The 17,323-nt window shown below is 37.0% G+C and overlaps 1 protein-coding gene across 2 annotated transcripts in view; it reads left to right on the forward strand.

Moving 5' to 3' along the window:
- Window positions 1–17,323, forward strand: part of CHRDL1 (chordin like 1) — an 88,106-nt gene that overhangs the window by 23,428 nt on the left and 47,355 nt on the right. For both annotated transcript variants that reach the window (XM_075184327.1, XM_075184326.1), the window contains exon 2: window positions 7,678–7,777. In XM_075184327.1, the coding sequence (XP_075040428.1) occupies window positions 7,702–7,777 (76 nt within the window). In that variant the 5' untranslated portion in view covers window positions 7,678–7,701. The remainder of the gene's footprint in view (window positions 1–7,677; window positions 7,778–17,323) is intronic.

The raw sequence follows: 17,323 nt of genomic DNA on the forward strand, positions 1-17,323 counted from the left end.
AGGGAAAGATGAATGCAGCAATATACAGAGACATCCTGGATGAAAACCTGCTCCAGAGCGCTCTTGACCTCAGACTGGGAAAACAGTTCATCTTTCAGCAGAATGGCGACCCTAAGCACATAGCCAAGATATCAAAGGATTGCCTTCAGGACAACTCTATGAATGTCCTTGAGTGGCCCAGCTGGAGCCCAGACCTGATTTTGATTGAACATCTCTGGAGAAATCTGAAAATGACTGTGCACCAACGCTTCCCATCCAACCTGATGGAGCTTGAGAGGTGCTGCACAGAGGAATGGGCGAAACTACCCAAAGATAGGTGTACCAAGTTTTTGTGGTGTCATATTCAAAAAGACTTGAGGCTGTAATTGCTGCCAAAGGTGCATCAACAAAGTATTGAGTAAAGGCTGTGAATACTTATGTACATGTGATTTCTTAGTTTTTTATTTTTAATAAATTTGCAAAAATCTCCCAAAAACTTTTTTCACGTTGTAATTATGTTTTATTGTGTTTAGAATTTTGAGGGGAAAAAAGAATGTATCTATCTATCTATCTATCTATCTATCTATCTATCTATCTATCTATCTATCTATCTATCCATATATATATATATATATATATATATATATATATATATATATATATTTATTGTTAAATAATAGCATCCCTATTTCCCTGGTACTTTCGATTTGAGCCTCAAATATTCCTAAGTATGGCTCTGACCTTCAAACAAAAGAATGATCACTCATTATTTCCTTTCTTGAAAACATTCCAAGCATTTAAGCCAGATATACTGAAGTTATACTAAAGCCAACTGATGTAACGGATTAAAGAGTCAGCAGTCTATTTAAGGACATGAGTTGCATCAAAATAGACTGGCTCAAATTTAGCTTGTGGTTGTGAATTAAAGAACAAATAATATTATAAATGAGTATATATAGTGTACATAATTGTCTTAGATACTTCTGGTTTTTCTTTGATATGAATGTGTGAAACTTCACAGCATACAGATGTTATATTTTCTGAAAAAAATAATTTGACGTATTAGCATAACTTTAACAGTTCCACCTCATAGATACTGATTATTCTCTCCTTTTAATATTATCACCTTGACCAGATTTACATTTTGATCCTCAGACCACATCTGACTCTCCCCCTTTCTTGAAGTCCAGTGAAAGGAAAGATAAACAACCCTGTATGTAGTTAAATATGGCACATGCCACAAATTAAATCTGGTGGACTTACAGTAATTAAACTTAAAGAACCAACAGAGTGGTAGGAAAATAGAGAAAACCGTTATTCACCTAAATACATAGTATTCAACGTTTCAGGGGTTTTGGAGTCATCAAAATCACTGACATTGAGCTAATAACACAGCAATTTTATAGATATGTATATCTGCGTTCTATGTCAAGCTTCAAAATCTGATAGTCAATGTCGAGGCTAACTTTTAAACTCATGATTTATTCTTTTTTTTGGTAAGCAAACATTTGGCCAGAGTAGGGAGAGAACATTCTTATGTTGGATGTGTCAATGCAATAATCAGAAAATGACCAACATTGTCATATCCAGAAAATATACCCCTGGTGCCATGCAGATATTGCACAGAGATACCCCTCATAACCAACTCTATATTGTTCAGATAGCTATTAATGTCACTCACATCATGCACATATCCATTCAATTGCTAGCTATATATTGCATAGAGAATCTGCGCTTGGTCAACCTCCCCAGCCACTTACCTATCACTGCAGTGTTCAACATCCTGACAATGCTGTCTGAGGTTTTCAAGGTCATTTAAGGCTATGAGCACTAAGCATTCATAGCCCTAAATAAGTTCAAACCATCCATATGGCAGACATGGAAAGTGGAGAGATGGGGAGGAAGTGCCATTAACTTTTGCCATTGAAAGGACTTTCATTGTAACACTGAATACCCAGGAAAATCAATGATGGAGAGATGACTGTAAGTGTACCCATGACCTTTGCTGTCACCAGCCTATCAGAGAATGAAGCTGCTGTTGGGAAAATGAGAACATATGTTCACAGATCTGCTCCATCCTAAAAATACAGCCAGTGATGGAATACACTCATGTTTTAAGGGGATGTAGTTGAAAAGTCAACAGTGAAAATGTCTACAGTGCAAATGTCTACACCAAAATATCTACAGTCATAAGGTCGACACCGTTATAAGGTCGACAGTCATAGTCTGTGCAGGTTCAGAAGAGTGACAGTTAAAATATGGACATATAAAATGTGTACATAGTTGTAAAGTAGACAGTCAAAATGTCAACATTAATCACTAGATTTAAAACGGCAATACATGAAAAAAAAATAAAAAATGGAAAGACATGTTAAAAAAAAAGACTTTCGACTTTACAACCCTGTACACATTTTACATGTTGACATTATAACTATGCCGACCTTTTAAACATGTAGACATTAGGACTGTTGACCTTATAACTGTACCGACTTTATGTGTCGACCTGTGCTTGTTTGATCTATCATCTGTGCAATTACTGCTACTACTATGTCTAGGAACATTCCTACAGTTCACTGATTCATTTGCTTGCTAGTCAAATAGTTACAAGCTTCATTCAGCTCTCAGTCTGGTAGCCTCAGGTGTGCAACCACCTACCACACTCATGCAGCTTATTATCCTGTAGTTCTGATTGGTGCTGCTGCATTTTGTAAACCTCTTCCTGGCAGCATACTAATGCTGTTGATAGTTACTGCTTGACCTAGTGTGTCTTGCATCTTGATCTTATTTGCTATCAGTGTTTGATTCGTATTGTTTATAGGAACTGCTGTTTTCTCCACTTCTGACTCTTGGCTTTGTTAAGCAGATTTGCTCTCTTATCTCTACCTGCTCTGGCCCCTGGCTTGTTTAAAGAATTATGCTGTCTTCTCTACTCCTGACCCCTCCTGTCTGACTCTGAGTTCTGCCAAATAGATTCTGGTGGCTCACTACCTGTTATCGTGAGCTGTCCACTCCATCAGACAAGTGCCAGACTATTCCACATGAACTCTTGCCTGAGTTCTGCTAATATATCCTGGTTGTTCATTACCTGCTACTGTGTTCTGTCCTCTCCACTGGGTAGGTGGAGATCTACAACTACTACTACCCAAACCTAAGTCCTGGGGCAACCAAGTACCGTGGAACATAACAAGTTCCTCGGAAAGGGAGCTGCTTAAGGTGAATTTCTCACAAAGCGGTTCTAGCAGTTGAGGATCTCATGTTACACTGCCCTTAATACACTGTTGACTTTCATACCCAACCCGTGATAAGTGCTCTATATGTTGACCTTGATAAGTGTCAAATAAAAAAAAACAGATTAACAGCTGGACAAGGATACGCTTAAGAAACGTGTGTATTCTTACACTAGGATGCTTAGTGTCGATGGAACCCTTAACATGGGCTACTATTGCTATTGTTATGCATTTTTTTAAACATGCGCTCCCTATCAACCTTTTTAAAATGTCTTTGATTTAAAAATATAGTTGCTTAACATTATTGTTAGTCTTTTCACATGTGTGAAGATGATATTTTCAACACATTTTGATAGCAGTGAATTTATGTTCACTGTAAGTTTACAACATTCGTTAGTCTTACCCACATTGATAAATAAATAAAAACATCATGTATATAGCAGACACAACTGTCATGTAATGTTTAATAAATTATCCTTCACTAGATCTTGGAAGTTTAAAGTGTTCCCTCTCAACATATTATTGCAACTGACACATGTCAGGAAGGAAATTTTCCAAGCTTTCACACAACTGAATCAACATGCTAAGCAATCTAAAGGTTAATTTGTAAAAAGACTGAAAGAGACAGGGCCCAATACCTATCCCTTTGGTACTCCAGCAACAATTTCAGTCTGAAAGTGTTTCATGTGACCCCTGCTTTCAATTCTCCAGCCAGTTATCTACCTTTGTAGGTATTTTTCACATAATCCCAGCATTCTACTGATTTGTACCAATCTTTTATGTGACACTTGGGCCACCATCAGTCGGCCTAATCTGCAAACCTTGTCAGTTAGTTCCTGGCTCTGAAATGAGGAAGTATTTCAGCTTCTATACAAGACAAGGTACCTGTTAAACAGATAGTGGGTTTTCAAGATCTGAAAACCTACTAATGTTTGCTGAGTGATGATGTCATTGCTCACTGTAGAGCAATATTAAACACACCCCTTAGGGTGGAAAGGGCGTTGCTCAATGCATCAGGTTACTGGGACCTAGTGGTATGACACTGCTCAAAAAAGTAATATGACTGGTTTGGCACAACCAGTCGTTTATAAAACCATGACTCTTTGTTACATTTATTTTCTTTATAATATTTATGAAGAGCATGTTTAAGAATTATTTCTGATATTTACTGGGGTCATGGGTTCAGTTCCAATCTGGATTCTCTTTGTGTGGAGTTTTAATGTTCTCCCCATTTGTGTGTGGGTTTCCTCCAGGTGCTCTAATTTTCTCACACAATACAGTCCAAAAACATATTGTTAGGTTAATTGGCTTCTGATAAAATGGACTGCAAACACCAATGTAGCAGGGACTTATGTGAATGATCACATAGTCTTTGTACAGCGCTGCATATTATGATTATATAATATAAATAATAATAAATAATGGATAGTGAGAGATAGTGGTAGACTTCAATTTTAGAGTGATCATTTAGGGTCTCATTTACAGTAACGAGCAAATCCGGTTGACCAGTGCAAAAACCATGTTGCAATGCAAGGAGTACAGAGAAAATAATATTTCATGGGAATATACTATATCAGGGCGCTACCACTAGGGAATTTAGTGTTAATGGTTCCGCTAGGGAATTCCCCTGTCATTATTGTTCTGCTTAGACGTCTGCCTTTTGGTACCCTGACTAAATCACAGAGGACAATAAATTGACACCGTCTCCTCAGCCCTATTTATAGAGTATTAATTCAGCGAAATGTGGGATGCAGAAATTACCAATACAGTACAGAATGGGCATTGTGAGAAATGGTGCAAATAGCCTGTTTTACTGCAACACTGTGTTAAGCTTGCATGGCCAAGCCTATCCTAAATGTTAATATTTAACTAAAAACATGCAATAACTTTACCGGCTCCTTATTACTTTATTGTCAGATTTGTTTGTTATGGTTTGCAATACTTGTATTGACATTCCTGCTGATATGTTATTACAGATAGGTGTGTCTTTCTGTGCTTACATGTATTTGTGGCTGGATCACATAGAAATAACTTAATTGGGGTCGGAAATAACTAATTGTAGATATTTATTTTAATTAGGTTTGCAGTGCACCTCTGTATACAAATGTTGGTATGTGTGGAAATGTATTGACTTCTGAGAAAATATGTCATGTTTGGGTTTGCAACTGTCTGGAGACAGGTAAACTCATGTTAATTAGACCTTTTCATCACTGAGGGACCAAAACGTCTGTTGAGCCTGAAAGACAGGAGGAGGTAATTATACTTGCTGTAGACTCCCTATGTAAGTGATCACAGACGAATGTGAATTTTGCAAGTTAAATTGCATTTAAAGCAAGATTAGAGAAATGTTATATCCTGATGGTAAACACTCAATAGAAAACCTCAGACATAGTGGTGCTGCTAGCAGCAATTTTAAAAGGTGTTAAACCCCTCCAGGCTGAGTTATGTGCTGGCTGCATGAAGAACTTGGATTGGTTGGAGCGGCAGGAGACTGGATTACCTCCTTCCAGGCTATTTGTGTATATCTGTTTGACCATGTATCTTTATTATACCATCTGTACTTTATGGATATCACTAGTACCTCAAACTAGTGTATAACTGTCATTTTTAGCACTTGCTGAGCTAATAAACATCACTACTCAAGGAACCTGGTTTGACACCTAGTTACCTGCGTAATTCCTATGATCTACAGATTAGACCAGTCTAATCCATTATCCGACTGTTCTGAGGGTTGGACCCAGCATCCAGTACCACTGCTCACTCATTACCCTGCAGCTCTAGCCAGTGTGATAGGCCAGGAGGAACTATCCACAGCATCCCTGATCTGAAGGCAAGAGGTCAGGGGTGCCAGACTAGGTGTACCAGCAAGGGGTTACAGTAGCAGCGAGAGTTACCCAGAAGGATACAGTTCTAGGTGCTGCTAAGGAGGCTAGAGGTGGCAGCAGCAAAAGATCCTCCTACTGTGGTTAGAGGGCGCATTTGTGTAAAGAAAATTGATAGTGGAAAGGCAAGCCCAGCCGGTCCCCAGCAACACAACAAACAGGGTGGCATAGAAGGTCCATCCTGTCACAGTATTGTTTTACTAAGATTTTGGGTAATATGATGTGTATCAGGTTGCCTATCACTGTGTTAGACAATTAAAGCAAAGGTCTGAATGGATGCAATGTGTTTTACATTTGCTTTTTTTTGGTAAATAAACCTGTAAATATTAAAGAGGCCTTTTGTCTGTAAATGTATATCAGATTCAAATATGTGTTTAAATGTTTTGCCAGTACCCTATATATGTAAATATTGTTGTAGCTGTTTCAAAAACATGATAGTTTTAAATAGAGTCAAATTTATTAACTGTGGTGCACACTGACCAACTAGTCTGGTTAGAGCAGAATATAGCCATAAAGCTTTTTTACATATGTTTTACAAGCAATAATCTTGGTAGTCTTGCGCAGAGCGGAATTTACACTGATTGGATAACTTTTAATTACGTGCGCCTCTACTCAAAGAATGTATCTCCTTATCCACAACATGTTAAAATGAGATTCTATCAATGAGGTTTGGAGACAGTATTCCACTTATCAATGGTTCTAAATAATCGCTAGTATAAAATAGTATGTACAGACTTGCATTAGCACATTCTAAGAAGCATGAAACATATTCATCACTTGCAAAACTTGCTGTAGCATACAAGCATGGCTGCTAGACTCCATTTTGTAACCCAGACTGAATAACACTGAGTAACACACCCCTTTAAAGATATTCTGTATTATATTTAACCTGTACAGCAAACTTGATAGGCAGCAGCAGATTAAGGTTTACACTAAGAATTATATCTACCATAAGCATAGAAGACAGTCTCCTTAAGTCTTATGGGACCATGATGTCTGCCCTTGTGAACCACAATCAGAATATTTGCAACATTGAAGACTATGTAGTACAAATTGATTGATCGGCTATTGATCTGATATTCTCCCTTTCCTCCACAATGAAAGCTGGTCAAACTACTCTATTTTACCAATTTGTCTTCTATGTCCTAATTCTACAATTGTGTGAGTTTAAATTACTACATAGAAAGCCAACATGTTAACCAAGTGTAGTGCAGGAAACATGAGCACATACAGTATTTCTTAATGTGTAGCTGTTATCTTTGCAAAGTGGAGGAGGCCATTTTCAGGGTTAAATTAATAATTGATAAGAAGACTGCCTACCAATCCACTAGGAACCAGTGACATCCTTGAGGTACAAATTAAAGTGATAAAATGAATTTACATGAGTATTGGATGAGGCCACACAATGATTACCACCACTGTTTGTAGGCAACATATTATCAATAATGTAAGCCAAGCTATACAGACATCTATTGGTCTGGTATCTCACTTTAAATATGCCCTGTTCATAAGATGTTTTTTGGATTTTATATAGTCTTGTTTACAATTTTATTTTGATCCAACAACGGTTTTTCCACCTATGATTGCAGCTTGAATCGGCTAAATACAGAAGGATGGAGAAGAAGTGTCCCTTTTCCTGCCTGCTGTTCCTGCTTCTTATGGATGGATGCAGATTAGAACATGTAAAGAGTAAGTTAAAAGTTATATGTCTTTGTAAGAGTAGAACATATAGGACTTGTCAGCTGGCATTCAGCACATTACAAACAAGAAAGAACAGTATATGCTCTGTTACGCTTTCCAGGTTAACCCCAACAAGGCCTTTGTATTTCTGAGTAAACTTACTATGAGATAATCCTGCCCAACTTGCTCTCTGTCCCATTCATGCATCTGATTGATTGATTTTGCAGTCTCCTGGGTGCTAGAGGTTCGCTAATCAAATTGCTTAGGTTATTGATTGCAAGTTATTGAACAGTTTTTTTGGTGTTTGTGATGTATGATGAAAAAATAATCATTAACAACTCACTATTGAAATGTTGGTTTATTTGAAACAAAGATGAATAGAAGTGGTAAATTGAAACATTTTAGTGATATAAATACATTCAGAGAAAATATTTTCTTTAATGTGATATATTGTTTTTTTCAATCTCTCTTCATATGATGACTGCCCTCTTATTGTTGCTCTTGTATCGTGACATTATCTGAACGTCGTACAATGTTTATTCTGAATTCTAAGCCTATGTATTGCAAATATGGAAACAATTATTTTAGTTGACTTGTAATCTACATAAGGCTTTTCAAAATAGTAGATAATACTGCGCAGAAGGACCCAAAAGAGATAAAGATAAACCAATATTTTCTGAAATATAATGCAGTCACCAAATTTAGGTGTTATAATTTGTGTGCATGAAAGTTCTCTCTCTCCGTGCCAGTGGTCCAAGACATCTCGGACCATCTTTTGGGTCCTTTGGACGCCTCATCTATCCTGGCATCGAATTATAGGACTATCACTCAAACATTGCCTACGTACCCTGAAAACATGTCAATCTCGTCATCTGGCGCTGGTCATATATTTTCTTCTGCCTAATTAGCTCTTGCCATGTAAAACAAACAACTAAAATAAAAATTAAAATATAAAATGTAGCAATCAGGGTTCCACAAGGATGTGTAACAGTATAAAATTGTACTTAATTATAAGATGCTCAATAATTGTAGCACATCACTGACATCATGTTAAAAATTTGTCTGCCAAGGAGAAAAAAGTGGTGAACAAAATCGTAACAGACATAATTAGTAATATGATTATGATTTAACTATCACAATTAAAGCACTACACCTGGATATATATTAAATCATGTCAATAGTTGTACATATGGTACTGTACATATGAAATTTGTTAAGGAGTATGGAAGGAAATCGTAGCACCTGGGGGAAACCCACGTGAATACAGAAAACACATTTGTAAAATAATTGCTCCTTACAATACAATTATACGTTTTTTTATCCCCCACAAATCTGAAAGTGTCATATAAGGATATTGCCTAAAACAGAAAACAATGCGATAGATACAATAAAGCAGGAAGGAGCTGGGAGCTGCAGGTAAAGAACTGGATTTTTGAGCAACGATTCAGTTTAAAGGATAATTAACTGTCTCTTTTGCCACCATATGCATATCAGTGTACAGTATTATTGATACTAAGCACAATCTGACAGAAATCAAAGATCACAGTGGGTTGTCTCTAAGGATCTCTCATATAATGTCATCCATGTAACAGAAACATTGCTTTAGAGTTTTTTGATAATCAGTAAAGACATGTTTTCAATGTTTTGGTGAAATGACACCTGTTACTTACACACGTTTTACTGTAGATTGCCTTGTGGTGATTTCCATAAGTACATAGCCTAATTTTAGGTACGGCAATATAAAATGTATATGGATTATGTGAAGGATAGAACAGGCTCATGAAGCACCTGCTTAATTTATTGAAGGAAGAAGGTTTTATTTACAGCTCCAAGGACCAAAACATGGCACTCGTAAAGGTCAACATCATTAACAGTAGGATTATAAGAGACTCCTGAATGTTTATACTTCCTCTACATCCTAGCAGTCTTGTTCATGACTCACTAAATACGTGATCCTTTTTCCTTCCTGGGGACTTAAGTGAATGAGTCAGCTCGAGCATGGAGATAGATGGTGAAAGTAAAGTATAACAGAGAGAGCAAAAAGATACAGCATAATACAGTATATATAAACACAATCAATATCAGTAGCAAAAAAACTAAAATTTGAATGTATGCTATTATAGAACAGTACATGTCAGTTTACCCTAGTAGATTTGTGATCCAATAGAAACTATTTTGATTTCAAAGTCAATGTGGCATTAATTCTAACGGTGTCTGATTGAATGAATACAAGCTGTATAGCCTACGTATAGATTAAGGACCTCACAAAGCGGCTTTGCTGATTGTCTCCCTGCATCGGAGATGACAAATAATTGTTTCCATTCAAACAAAAAATAAAATAGCTAATAAAATAACTATTTGACTAAATTAATTTGTGGGGTGAAATTGGTATGTTTATCCTTTAGATAAAACTACTGCATGATGAAAAACAGATTTAAACTGCACAGGACTATGTCCATGTACAAGTAGGTGTAAGGCATCAGATCAGTATCTGACATAAGTCGAGGACAAAATCATTCATGTGCTCAAACCCTTAAATATATAAACGTTTCATTGTAAATTATAACAGTGCAAAGGGCTACAATTCAGTTACGAATGTTTCAGTGAAACTTCCTCTATAACGCAACTTGTCTCCTTACATGATTTTTAGTGTAGGTGTAATATTATAAAAAGACTAGCAGGTTTTAAGTTTAAAAATCATACTTGAGTTTAGAAATAATGCAAAGAAGCCATATTGGTAAGTGTGTTAATAACATGATTGGTTAAGTCATCTTTTCATTATGTTATCTTTCCAAATCATTCTTGAGTACTAAGAATAAAGGACTTCTTACAATATATGCACTCTCCTGTATCTAATTTGGTTTACCTTGACAAATTTGGATGTAATACCTTTTTATTTAAAGCTGTTCACTATTTAATGATCACTATGAAATGCTTACTAAGGGCCTAATTCATTAAGGATGTTAACTTGAGAAACTTCTTATTTCAGTCTCCTGGACAAAACCAAGGTACAATGCAAGGGGTGAAAATTAGCATTCTGTTTTGCACATAAGTTAAATACTGCCTTTTTTTTCATGTAGCACACAAATATCAACTTTAAATGTCAGTGTACAAATAAGCTATCAAGTATTTGTGTGTTACATGAAAAAACAGTCAGTATTTAACTTATGTGCAAAACAGAATGCTAATTTGCACCCCTTGCATTGTAACATGGTTTTGTCCAGGAGACTGAAATAAGAAGTTTCTCAAGTTCAGATCCTTAATGAATCAGGCCCTAAATGTTTATTAATACCATTGCAGTTTAGTGAGGAATCTTGAATATGAAGACTTGTTTTTGTAGTAATCCTATTCACTGTTGAGAAAAAATTAACTCTGGTTCCTTGACGCTCAGTGATATTGGAAATCTATGGATATGGTTTAAAATAAAATAAAAAAAATTGTTGATTGCACATTGGGTATTAAGCAGTTGCAATAGTTTCTACATGCAAGTGCCTTGAAATGTCAGATTTCCTTGCAGATGCCTACAGTTATAGATCTGTCAGGCAGCCAATAATGAGGTAAATCCAACAGTGCAATTAATGTTCTTTAAATAACTTTATGAATAACTCATGGGTCTGCTGGACTACATACTGTTTATTGGACTACATTCTTGCAGCTCACAATATCTCATCCCAAAATATCTTCAAACAAGCTTGACTTTCTAATAAATCACAAACTTGAAGATGCTGCATGTTAGAATATTTAGGGACACTGCTTAAAATATACATCTGTTTATTTTTGTGTGGAAACTCTGTGTTATCTCTTGTTATCTCATCCGCACCATGAGCTAATTAAGGCTGGGTACACACTGGAGCGTTTTCGTACAATAATTGGGCAAATCAGCCGACATACGACCGTTCGGTCGGATGTCGGGTTAGTGTGTGTAATGACACGATGATAGAAAGTCGTTCCAAAGTGTCGATCGTTGGCTCATTTGGTTGCTCGTACTGTTTAATATTTTCCGACCGATCATGCAGTGTGTATGCACTCATGCTCACGATTTCCATAGAGTTTGCAGAGTTGGTTCTTTTCAGCCAGTGCTAGCAATGAATGTCCCGGTGAATAAATGTAGAGAGTGCTGTAGAAGGAATAATTCATTTGTTTATTCTGAGACAGAATGTTTCATTTCAGAGTCACAGAAGATAGCGAAATTCATTAGGACATGTGGATAGTTATAACGAGGCGGTTTTAATCAGTGTGACAATGTGACAAGAATGAATGAATATTGTGTCATTCTCTGAAGACTAGAAGACCAGATGAAGAGCACAGATCTGAAGGTAAATCGTGTCAGTGTGTATGGATGAATCGTCAGACAGATCAGACTTTTAGTCGTAGGTTCAATCATTTCAGATAACATGTCGGTCGGAAAATTCTTCAGTGTGTACCTAGCCTTACATCTCTGTAAACATTAAGTCATTGGGCTTCAGTTACACATTTAGAGATTTCTCAGCATGAAGAAGCTGGAGTTGGATCATTGGGTGACCTTAGTATGAGGGGAAGTATTATTTGTTCACATGCTCCCAAATGTCATTATGGGACACTAAGGATATATATTACATGGCTGATTAGCAGCTATGCACTTTTTCTCCACATTTTTGCCCTATTCTCTGTTTGAGCTCCCCTAATTTAGAAATTAAAAATCCATACACTCTTGTGATCTGAAGTTTACTGAGGACATAAAATTGCTTCCTTTCAGGTGCCATATAAAGTTATACGAACCTACACCATCTTACTATATTAAATATGATACTTTAGGGGAAGAAAATCCCCTTCTTCTACCCTGTTCACAGGAAAAATAGAAAGTGTACTTAGATTGCTAATAACATATAATGAGCAGCACTCCCGTGCCTCCCTCACCTGCCTCCAATTCCATGCCAGTGCTTCTCAGTAGGGTGAGAGCTGACATAGAATAGAGGAGGGCAGTAACAGAGATCATCATACTGGACGGGCTGTTTTGGATGCTACTCGGGTCTAATACGCTATACAGACATGGAGCCTGGCCGAGCAAAACTGAGGACTGTGGGGATGTTGCTATAGCTGTACTTAACAAAAGAGCACAGAGAAGCCTATTACTCTTTAAAGAATCATAGTGGGAAAAAGATTACTAGGTATATGCAGCTTCATTTTAGATGGGTTAGGTAACCTATGGCTCTCAAGCATGCTGGGACTTCCATAAAAGCTGGAAAGTCACAGATCCCCTTCTGTAGAACTATGCTGAATGCTGGATTTGCAACAACACAGACAACTAGAGTTTGTTCATGCTCTGTAGACTTATAAACATAAGCACACCAATTTTTATATAGCAGTCATACCCATATAAAGGTGGGTCATTGGGGCTTTCCATGCAGTACCACTGGATCTACCGGTAGACAGTGCTGCAGAGAGTAAATGTTCTGCCTTTGTTTAAAAAATGTAATCCACTACTACCTGTGATGGTGATCCCTGTCCAACTAGATAGCATAAAAATCGTTGAGGTATTTTGCATAGTAATATCTATTGCTTAGTGATATATACTTGTCACAAATTGATTTAGCAAGCAATGCTCAGCCAAGAACCTAGACCCCAATGGCTGTTAGCCACTATTACTTTATGTTGGACCGGCATGAACAATGTCCCCAGTAGTGGTCAGAATTTAGAATGCAGATCAAATGGTAATGCACTCGTAAATAAAGAACAATTCTATAGTCCAGTAGCATGAGTTCAAGGAATTAACTGTAACACAGCAGTTCCTGTAATAAATAGTAGGCACATGTGTAGTCGGTGGAACAGGGCTAAAACATAAGCCAAAATCTAGCATACATATATGTATATTATAGCAACATCTAAAGATAAAAACTTGGATACATTGCACCACTGATAATGCAGTAATAGACAAATTCAATAGCCAATGTCAGGTTCAGAAAAATAGTGTCTCTCTCTTAACTAAAGTCCAATATACAGCCAATGATTTCCCAAACAGATTGCACAGTAATTAATTCCCAAGTCCCAAGTCCAACACACTGAGGATAAATGAACAGTGTGCAGCAGCGTCCAAGTTAATAGTTGGAATACGGACTAAATCCATATACTTTAATGAGCAGTAGTCAGAGTTCAAAATTGGAATTTAATATACAGGAAATAAATATGCAATAATGGACTTATAGCCAAGATCAGGGATTTCAGTAATGAGTTGTCAGCGGTCAGACACACAGCTGGTCTCTGTTTCACAAGTGCGGTTCAGCAATAGCCAGAGGAAAATGCCAAGGTCTGATACTCAGGAGACTCACCAATAGTTTAAATTTCAGCGAAGTCCGGTACTTCAAGTAATGACTTGACAACAGCTAAACTCATGGCTGAGATCCTGTGGACAGGTAGGAATAAGAAGCAGTCAGAATGCAAAGTCCGGAGCAGATATTCAGGAGACACGTGAGAAAATAATTCAAGCTCATAGTCAAAAACCGGGGGTTTCAAGCAGTGAGCAAACAGCAGTCAAATTCACAGACAGCTGTATAGCAGGGGTCAGAGTTCAAAGTCAGGGTTTGGTACATGGGATACAATAAACCATATGCTAGTTCAGAGTCAAGTTCTGGTCCCAGTTGCAGAGAAACTGGAAATGCTAGACACCAGGGGAGGACTGGCAAAGTTTAGCCCTGGACGGCAAGTCTTGAATCAGCAGCCTATTTTAAAGGAAAAAAATGCAGGTGGCCCAAGGTAGTCCACTATGGGACCAGCCTGGGGGTAGATGCTCCCCTGCCCCCTAGCCCAGTCATCCCCTGCTAGACACTGATCCAAGGGAATCTTTCAATATAGACTCATCTTAACAACATAAGTAGCCCTATGCTGTTGCACATATATTATCTATATTGCATATGTAATAATAATAAGAAGAATAATATATCTTTCCCTGACAAAATTCCTATGCCACCAAGTAATACAATCCTCACATTCTTTTAACTGTCAGATCCCCATATGTAGTCAATTCTACACTACTGCATTACAGAGGCTGCTGGATGTAATCAAATGATCTGTTTCAAATTTATGTATTCATTTTCTGCAATTCACTCTAATTATAATAGATAACCCATAGTCCCATATGTGTGTGTAGTGGTATTATGTAAACTAGTAAGAAAATTTGTAGCAAGGTGTGATGAGACTGAGTTCTCTGTACAGCGATGCGGAATTAGTGGCGCTATATAAATAAATGGTAATAATAAATAAAATAATCCAGCGAGAAACACCAATGTGCGTTTCACTGTACTTGCTTTTTCAAAGCAAAACTTGAAAAGGGAACTGTCTGCTTTATGTACAAGCCCTAACAACATTTTGCACCCCTGCTACCATGATAGTTCCATCCCTGTGGTCAACTATCACAACCCAGTAATATACACAACATTACAATTGGAAATATCACACTTGCAGGGAGCTCCATATAAGTGGGGATTCCCAGGTCAGCCATTTAAAAAGGCACTTATGAAATACACAGGTTTCTTGGATCTATTGCAATATTTCACATGAAAATCTTTTGTTTTTACTGTGCACACATATTTGAACTAATTGAATGTGTATTTTATATATGTCCAGTTTTAAATGGTTGATCTGATAAGCCTTCCATTAGGCCAAATGGACTTTCTGCCATGTTCCACCTAGCAGTTACCCCCCAGTGAAATGCAGCACTTTAAACTGTCCACGTGTCCTTGGGTAGAACTTCATAAGCAGCTGACCCAATTCTTCCCACTAGAAGACCTCATTTGGGTTAGTAAGAAAAACAGACCCAAATGAGTGTCTCTGATACCCTGAAAGCTTGATATAAAATCTCAATATGCCTTCCTCCCAACTTTCAATCTTAGGCTTTGCTAATCTAATCCCTACTTTACAATTTACCTCTTGGTATAATCAAGGCTTACTCAAAACTCAAACCTATTTGAAAATAACACTCTTTTGCCCTATGGCCAACTCCCAAGAAAAGAATATATAACATAAAATAATATCAACTACCATCCCAAGACTTTCTCAGTACACTTCTACCCTCACTATAAAAACTATAAAATCCCCCCACCCTACTAATTTTTCGCAAAGCTTAATACCATAAACTACAATGGGGGCAAAACATTTTAGTGCAAAGTATCACTCTCCACCATTGATGAACAAAATTTGTCTGTTCAAGATAAATGGGAAACAGAGATATAGCTTCACCCCCCCATACTTGCAAGTGCATAACAAGATTGTAACTGGATATATTCTCTTAGTAGCCAGAGCTGCAATTGTTCCCCACCTCTCCTCCCTAAAATTATAACACAGATTCAAAACAGCTATGACATGGAATCCATTGGCTTTAAAAATACTCTTCAGCAGCATCCCCTCCCCTGACTAAATGGCAATAATGATATGTCTATTATACTGCCTCACCCTGATTTCTCACAAAAGAGACTGTTCCACCCTTACTCCAAAATGTCAATACCTTGTTAGTCATATCTCAATGCACTTCTTCTGTGATTCTGGTAATCTCCACCTCACTCCCTTCTCCCCTCCCCCCCACCTGTAATTGTTCTCCCCCCACATTTTCACCTCCTTGTTTAGAAAAAATCCTCAATAAAAAGTTAAAAAAGAAACCTCCCAAGTGCCAGTGCCAAACTCTCAGTTATTGATTAACCAAAATACAATAACAACTTTCTTGTTTCTAAAAACAATATAGCAACCAATGTTTTTGATACAATCTTGAAAGATAAAATAATAAAAAATAAGAATACAATGTGAAACCATTTTTTGTTAATCATAACAAGAGCTAGCTCAGCTGGCATGGAAACATAAAGATAATGTTTATAAAAAAAAACCTCAAAGTTATTATTTTATTGGGAAAAAATTCTTACTATTAGCTGCCAAGATAAATAGTTTCACAAAATCCTTTTCTTGTTTTGTGCCACTAATTTCAACAACAGGAGTCCTATGAGATTATTACAGTTACATTTACACATTTTAAATGAAACAATCTCATTAATCTTTAAAGGTCTTAAGTAGAAATGCTACAAATACCTCCGAAGTAGTAGTTGACATAGTTCATAGGATTTATGCACTAATGTTATGGTCATTTATGAAGCAAAAATATGTAGGTGCAATGGAAAAGACGCTTCTTCCCGCTTTGTACTTTAATCCTTACATGTGATAGTAAAAGCAGCCGCAACTCTAGAGTTATATGATGATTTTAATTTTCAGAGGAGCATATTTTCGCACCTTATGATGGGCATAGCCTGGACAAGGTATTCCATGTATAATTTGATGCTGCGGATTCCTGCAAAAACAAGATCATGTAGAATTTGATGCTGCGGATTCCTGCAAAAACAAGATTTTGTTTGATGGATCAATATATTCTATTGCACTTGAAATGATGAGGTTCATGATGTAGCAGGAGTCTATTGTCTGATTCAGTAATGCAACTTCAAACAATACTTTCAGTAGAGAAATTTTCATATCCATCAGCCCATACCATAGTGGAGAAGACTTATACGCACACATTGATGTCAAGAAAAAATATAACTGTAA

This window comes from Mixophyes fleayi, chromosome 9 (assembly GCF_038048845.1).
Source record: "Mixophyes fleayi isolate aMixFle1 chromosome 9, aMixFle1.hap1, whole genome shotgun sequence".
Taxonomy (NCBI): Eukaryota; Metazoa; Chordata; class Amphibia; order Anura; family Limnodynastidae; genus Mixophyes; species Mixophyes fleayi.